This window comes from Rhinatrema bivittatum, chromosome 2 (genome assembly GCF_901001135.1).
Source record: "Rhinatrema bivittatum chromosome 2, aRhiBiv1.1, whole genome shotgun sequence".
In the NCBI taxonomy this organism is placed as follows: Eukaryota; Metazoa; Chordata; class Amphibia; order Gymnophiona; family Rhinatrematidae; genus Rhinatrema; species Rhinatrema bivittatum.
The window spans coordinates 440,721,872-440,729,457 of record NC_042616.1 but is presented as its reverse complement, the minus strand read 5'-3'; the positions used below and the strand labels follow the sequence as shown (position 1 = coordinate 440,729,457).

Genomic DNA, 7,586 nt, shown 5'->3' with positions numbered 1-7,586 from the left:
CATTTAGAGATCCACGGTGTTTATCCCATGCCCTTTTGAATTCCTTGACTGTTTTTGTTATCACCACCTCTTCCGGAAGGGTACTCCATGCATCACCACCCTCTCCTTGAAGAAATGTTTCCTGACATTGGTTCTGAGTCATCCTCCCTGGAGTTTCATTTCATGACCTCTTGTTTTATTGATTTCTTTCCAAAGGAAAAGGTTTGACAATTGTGCATCATTAAAACTACAATTGTGCATCATTAAAACCTTTCAGATATCTGAAGGTCTGTATCATATCTCCCCTGCATCTTTTTTCTTCCAGGATGTACATATTCAGATCCTTCTCCTCATAAGTCTTCCAATGCTGACCCCTCGCTAGTTGTGTACCTAAAGTATTTGACACCTGGGGTGGATACTTCCTATGGCACACACACCCCCCTCCCAGATTCACTTCTCCATCCCTCCTCCCCCCATTCACTTCTCCATCCCTCTTCCCGTCCAGTGATCTCTGGTTCCCCTCTCCCTCACACAGGCTCTCTCTCTCTCTTGTACACACTTTCACACCCCTGCATACAGCTCCCTCCATTTCTCTCTTTCATACATACACACCCCTTCACACAGCTCCCTCTCTCACACACAAGCATGCACCCTCACTCACACACACACACACACACACAGACATACTCTAACACACAAATAGACATAAACACACTCTCTCTCACTTCCTCCCCTGCTCCCCATCAGAAGAACAGCAACAGCTTCCCCATGACAGATGGGGCTCTTCATTTTTCTTGAGGTGGTACGAGAGCTGGTGTGGCTTACTTCCTGCATCTGTGGTGGGGAATGTGAAGGGCAGTGCTTTTGCTCTTCCTCTTTCTTCGGGGCGTGACTGTATGAACTTTCCTTCTTCCTGCTCACACGGACTCACCATTTCCTCTTTCGGGCCATGGGGGGAGGGGGGCTGGAAGAAGAAAAGGCTATGAAGTTGCTGGCTCCAGACCCATGGTGCTCTAGGCAGCTGCCCAATCCAGTAAGAAAAAAGAGGTGATAATGCCCTTCTATAGGTTCTTGGTGAGGCCTCACCTGGAGTACTGCATTCAGTACTGGTGCCCGCATCTCACAAAGGATAAAATCAAGATAGAGGCAGTCCAAAGAAGAGCGACCAAAATGGTGAGGGGCAGCGGTGTACTATGGAAAGGTACAGAAGTGAGCGAAGCCCATCCTCCCTCTTCTTCTAGCATGAGCGGGATGGGCTTCGCTCACTTCTGCACCTTCCCATAGTACACCGCTGCCCCTCACCATTTTGGTCACTCTTCTTTGGACTGCCTCTATCCTGATTTTATCATTTGTGAGAAGCGGGCACCAGTACTGTATGCAGTACTCCAGGTGAGGCCTCACCAAGGACCTATACAAGGGCATTATCATCTCCTTTTTCTTACTGGATATTCCTCTCTCTATGCAGCCCAGGATTTTTCTGGCTTTAGCTATCGCCTTGTCACATTGCTTTGCCATCTTCACCCCAAGATCCCGCTCTCAGTCCGTGCACATTCGTCTTTCACCACCCATCACATAAAGCTCTTTTGGATTGCTGCACCCCAGATGCATGACTCTGCACTTCTTTTCATTAATCCCAGCTGCAGGGAGCCAAAATGTGAAATGCATCAATGAAATCTAAAGAATCCAACTGCATTCACCAAACAACTTTAAGTTATCTTCATAATGACAGGCTTCAGCATAGGGATATTGAAAGACCATCATAACACCCGCAAGCATAAAGTCTGATTAGTAAATCACATGCCTACAAATGGGTCATAAATATTTGTCAGTCTTGTAATTACTGTCAAGTGCTTAATCATCGATTTCTGTCGAGGAAAATGATTTTTTAAATTTTATATGCAAAGAAAAAAAGAATTTAAAGAATTTGTGATTACAAGACTGATGATTATTTATGGCCCGTTTGTAAGCATATGATTCATGAATCAGAATGGACAAGTTGATCATAGAGATTAGCCCCATGAGTGAACGTAAATCTAGGGACATCATGAAATTTTTTATATAACTGTAAGATACGCCAATTGTCAAACATTACTTTTTTCATCTTGTGTGTCATTGAAGAGACTGGTAGGACTCACGTCAAGGTGTCTAAAGTGTCAGGCGAGCAGGGTAAATGGTAGGACTCATGTCAAGGTATCTACAGTGTCAGGCGAGCGGGGTAAATTTCAATCTTGTGAAAGCACATTTAATGCATCGTTGTGGATATCCTCTAGCTCGAAATCTGTTACTCAATAATACTGCTTGTTAATATTCTGTCAAAGTGGTGCAAAGACATCTGATGTGGAAAAATTGGCTAACAGGTAGGTTCTCCTTCAAAGAACGAGGATGTGCACTGGTGAAATGAAGGAAAGTGTTGCTGGATACAGGTTTACAGTAGAGGGTGGTCAAAAACCTTTTGGAATCCTATGTTCTTATGACCAGATAATGGATTGGGTGAAGAGGACAAAACCTTTTGGGCCATTAACTTAAGAGACTTATATTTTTGATAGTTGAGTTACAATTGAAGATTTTGGCTTATTAGAACCCACTTTGGATATTATTCCTTGGGAATATTTTTCTTCTGTTATCCCAGTTCATACCAGAACTGGAACTATACTATAATATCCCACCCTCACTGGTGAAGATATTTTCAAACAGGATGAAGGTGCAAGAACATAAGAACATAAGAAAATGCCATACTGGGTCAGACCAAGGGTCCATCAAGCCCAGCATTCTTTTTCCAACAGTGGCCAATCCAGGCCATAAGAACCTGACAAGTACACAAAAACTAAGTCTATTCCATGTTAGCGTTGCTAGTAATAGAAGTGGCTATTCTCTAAGGGGCAGATTTTAAAACAATATGGGGTAGATTTTCAAAGCCGTACGCGCGGGAAAACAGGCACTTAAGCGCATAAACCGGAGTGGCGCGCACAACCTAAATTTTGCATAGCGGTATTTATGCGTGTAGGTGGACCTGGGCAAGCAACATTACGCAAATACAAAAGGGGCGTGTCGGGGGCGTGTCGGGGGCGTGTCTGGGCGGAGACCAGACCTATGCGTATAAAACGTATTTTATAAGGGACACGCATAACGTCACCGGCGCGCGCATACGATTTCGCTCGCGTACATTTACTTCTGTTTTTTTTGTGCGCAAGGAAGGAGTGAAGGCCCTGCGGCTGCTGTCTGACATCACTACAGTTCCAGACATCCTGTAGAAGGGCAGAAGGTGGACAGGAGAGGGCCTGGGGGAGTACCCGCTCTAAACTGGGACAGTCGCACAGTTGTCCATACACAACGTTAATGTGCGTATAGGAGAGAGAGACGCACGAGCGTCTAGACAGCCATTCAGTGCTAATTCCCCAGTCTACACATGTTCAACGCAGCAGCAATATACGTGCTGGAATCCCTAAGGCTCAGAAGGGAAAGAGAGAGGAGGAGGAGGAGAAGGCAGCTGAGACGGAGACGCTACCCGTTACACCGGGTCTACAGGACCCGCACCCAATTTCTGGACCTGTCTGAGGAGGAAGTAATGACCCGTTACAGATTTGATAAGGAGACCATACTGTCCCTCTGCAGAATGTTAGAGGGTGACCTGCAACCACGCACGCAGAGGGGCCATGCCTTGCCTGTACACATCAAGGTGACTACCTTCCTTGCATTTCTGGCTACCGGCACCTTCCAAACCCCGCTTGGCCTGACGTCTGGAATCAGTCAGGGTGCCACCTCAGGATGTCTGGAGCAGGCCCTGGCTGCCCTGCTGCGACACACACACCACTTTATCTCCTTCCCCACCAGTAGGGAGGAACAGCATGGAACCATGAGAGGCTTCTACCAAATAGCACGCTTCCCCTCAGTCTTGGGAGCTATTGATTGCACCCACGTGCCCCTAAGGGCACCAGCAGCAGATGAGGCCATCTACCGCAATCGCAAGGGATTCCACTCACTAAACATGCAGGTGGTGTGCAATGCCAAGGGCCTCATCACGAACGTAGTGCCTCGCTTTCCTGGATCCACCCACGACGCCTACATTCTCACCCAATCAAGGATCTATGAAGAATTCCAGCTGCATCACATCACTGGTGGCTGGCTCCTAGGTAGTAGAGCAACAAACAATAGCACCCACCTATCTTAGTACAATCACTAGCTATAGGGTGCCACAGTAGGCACAACCATGGAAGCCATGGTCCATGGTTGTGCCTACTATGGCACCCTATAGCTAGTGAATGTGTAAGGCCTGTGAGCTGAATGCCAGTGATCCACACACATTATCTAACCTTCTGATTATCCCGTATGCTACAGGTGACAGAGGCTATCCCCTCAAATCGTGGCTCATGATCCCCGTGGCATGCCCCAACACGGCAGCTGAGATGCGCTACAACAGGGCACACCGTAGGACCAGGTCTGTCATCGAGAGAACATTTGGCATCCTGAAATCACGCTTCCACTGTCTGGACAGATCCGGTGGGTGCCTCCTGTACTCCCCCGCTAAGGTGTGTGAGATATTCCTAGCCTGCTGTATCCTACATAATCTGGCAATTGAGAGACACATCCCTGTACCTGAGGATGGACCGGAAAACAGTGAGGAGGAGGAGGAGGACATACAGCTGACCATGGAGGAACTGGACGAAATACATCGCCTGAGCCAAAGGCGGGCAATACGAGAAAGGAACAGTCTCATAGAAAGCCATTTCCGTAGGTGATAAATGTGCATTTATTTACAGGTGACAAATGTGATAGTGAATAAAGAAAATGTAACAACATAAACCCTCTGACAGGTCACTTCTTTGCCCGTCCCCTCCTACGAGCCTCGGAAAGCCGAGACTGGCCCACCCGGGTACTGCGGCGCAGGGGACTCCGGCCACTGCTGACACTGCCCTCAGAGGGCATAGGTGCCTGGGCCACATCTGGGGCATGGCTACATGAGGGAATAGCCAGGGGCAACAGCTCTCCAGCTCGTGGTGGTGGTGGAGGAGGAGGTGGAACAGCAGGTGCAGGCGGGGGTGCCATCCACACATAGCCTGCAGGAGGCTGAGGTGCTGGTGCCACAGGTGGAGGTACCACCTCAGGGGCCCCTGCATGGGCAGGTGGCATCCATGGGTATGGAGGCATCCATGGCCATGGAGCCACTGGTGGCGGGGGCTGTACGGGAGGCGGGGGCTGTACGGGAGGCGGGGGCTGTACGGTAGGCAGGCGCTTAACCAACTCCATCCACACCTCCGTCTGCCGGTCAGTGGCCCGGCAAATGGCTTGGAGGCCCCCCTCAAGGCGCTCATACCCCTCCCTGACAGTGAGACGGAGGGCACTGCCTTCCTTCTGGATTATGTCCGACAGGCCAGAGATGGCATCCAAGATGGCGGTGCCCTGCCGTACAAGTGTCTCTGCCGGCCCGGTAACCTGGTCGGCCTGGGGCTCAGGATGGTCGGACGCACTGCTGTCCTGCTGAACATCAGGTTCCACCTCAGCGAGCGGTTCATCCGGTTCCTCTCCCTGCTGCTCCTCCTCAGGCTGCTCCACGCGCTGCCGGTCTTCCCCCTCCTCCTCTTCCGAGGAGTCACGGAGCACCTGCAGACGCCGGTACTGGTGTTGGGGCCTAGGGGCAGGTCCGGGTTGCTCATCATCTGGCTCCCCTAAATGGTAAAGCATATGGGTATTAGCACACTGACAATAGGGGTGTATGTCACTCCATATACACAGGTGGTAGTCATATGGCAGGTGTCAAGACACCTCTGGGGTATCATTAGTGGCTGCCAACCAGACACATGTAGCACCTGCCCTACAACCAGTTCAGGACACAGGAGTGTTCCCAGTGGGCTGCATGGAATGTGGGACCTGTCAGGCCAAACCTAGAACAAAGAGCCCTTTTCTATGACCTGCACGTCAACCCTCAACCTAATCAAGACACACTGTTTCTGCACTCCACGACCTGTGCTGTGGTACAGGAAGGTGAAAAGGAAGCAAATAGGGAAGGATGGGAAGGTCGTGCGCACACGTCGTGCGCACAGCCCCCCCCTCCCCCTCCAGTGCGCACACGTCCTGCGCACACGTCGTGCGCACAGCCCCCCCTCCCCCTCCGGTGCACACACGTCCTGCGCACAGCCCCCGTGCGCACAGCCACGGTGCGTGTCTGTGGGGTGGGGGGACGAGGGAGAGCGCAACTTTGCAATGTGGAAAGTAATCAGTACCTATAGGTTACATGACAACATAGGCTGCTCTACTGTGAGATAGGATACGTGTTGGTCTGCATACCTTGCTGCCCTGCACGGCGCATGGAGTCGAGATGGCCAACGCCACCCACAGCTGCCTCCGATAGGGTTCCCAGAACCAGCTGCTCCGAGGCTGTGAACGTGATGCGGCTCCTGCCACCTTCAGCAAGTCGCCTGGCCTGCTTCCGCTTTACCACTCGCCGAATGTCCCGCCATTTGTGCATCAGTTCGGCAATACTGCGGTTGTGGTGGAACACCGAATTAACAGTATGCCTGATGCGCCTCCATATTTGTTCCTTGGCGTATGCACCCACCGTACGCGACTGTGGGCCATAGAGCATATCCCTCTGCCTCATGACATGCTCCACCAGCATGTGCACCTCCCCTGGCAAGAAGTTGGGCTTCCTGAGAAGCACAGGTTGTGCCTGTGCCTGAGCCATGGTGAGGATGGCCAGTGAGTAGCCCACCCATCCCTTTAAAGTGACGTCAATTTGTGCGCGGACCTCCCCAGTGGGGCGTAACATATGCGCACAGCTGATCCCATCAACGCAAATACCAAGAACGCGCGTGAATAATTAAAATCCATGCGGATCATGTGCGTGCTGGGTTATTTGGGCGCGCCAGCAATCTATTTTAATAATATATTCGTATTACCTATCTATTTTCATTCAGATATGCGCGTACCTACCTATGGAACAGCTGGGCGTGCAGCCATTATCCAATGTAGCCCACATGTGCGTCCTGTTGCAATCCCAAACCCGTAATGACGGTATGGAAGTAGCCCTTTCTGTGACAGCTACATAGCCAGTGCAGTGCAGGTCGGAGAGGCAGGTGAGACGTCGACTACACTAATTAGCGTGCAGAGACGTGTGAGCTCAGCAGCCTACTGAGAATGGCTACTCAATCGGGGCCAGCTGCTAATCAGCACCTCCATCTGAGGGTGGGAAGTACTGATTAGCAGCTGGCCCCGAATGGGTTGGCCTTCCCAGTAGGCTGCTGAGCTCACACGTCTCTGCACATACCACTCTATTCCTGCGTATGCCGACTTCAGAGGGATATGTTGTAGGTAAGGTCGCTTTACCGGAGCGTTGGAGGGGGGTTCACTGGTGTTATTCGTGGCTACTTCACTAGGGGGACAATCGCTGTCTAACGTGTGTAGTCGGCTTCTCACCAGCCTCTCGGATCTGCAATGCACTGGCTTCATTGGTGTTCATGCTGAATGTCAGTGCATTGTGCGCCCACTATAGCAGGGCTACGACCAGCTTAAAGAACCGTCACATAGACTAGCGGCCAACTCCTAAGGCGACCGTACCTAGTACGGTCTACGGGCTCTGCGCACATGTCCGCTAGAGTCTATGGGCTGGCGAG

General features: G+C 50.9%; 1 protein-coding gene across 1 annotated transcript; it reads right to left on the bottom strand.

Annotated features, from left to right (window-relative positions):
- Positions 1-4,791: 4,791 nt before the first annotated feature.
- Positions 4,792-6,658, bottom strand: LOC115083320 (myb-related transcription factor, partner of profilin-like). Its single transcript, XM_029587124.1, has 2 exons — positions 6,262-6,658; positions 4,792-5,642 (listed from the first exon to the last, which is right to left on the bottom strand). Exons 1-2 carry the CDS (start codon positions 6,656-6,658, stop codon positions 4,792-4,794), a joined length of 1,248 nt encoding a protein of 415 aa, XP_029442984.1.
- Between the last annotated feature and the right edge of the window lie 928 nt (positions 6,659-7,586).

Bases quoted from the DNA above. Each gene is read 5' to 3' on its own strand.
- LOC115083320 (XM_029587124.1), bottom strand. From the start codon at position 6,658: ATGGCTCAGGCACAGGCACAACCTGTGCTTCTCAGGAAGCCCAACTTC. The intron at 5,643-6,261 runs GTATGCAGACCA...TTTACCATTTAG, and splicing joins GCGCCGTGCAGGGCAGCAAG to GGGAGCCAGATGATGAGCAA.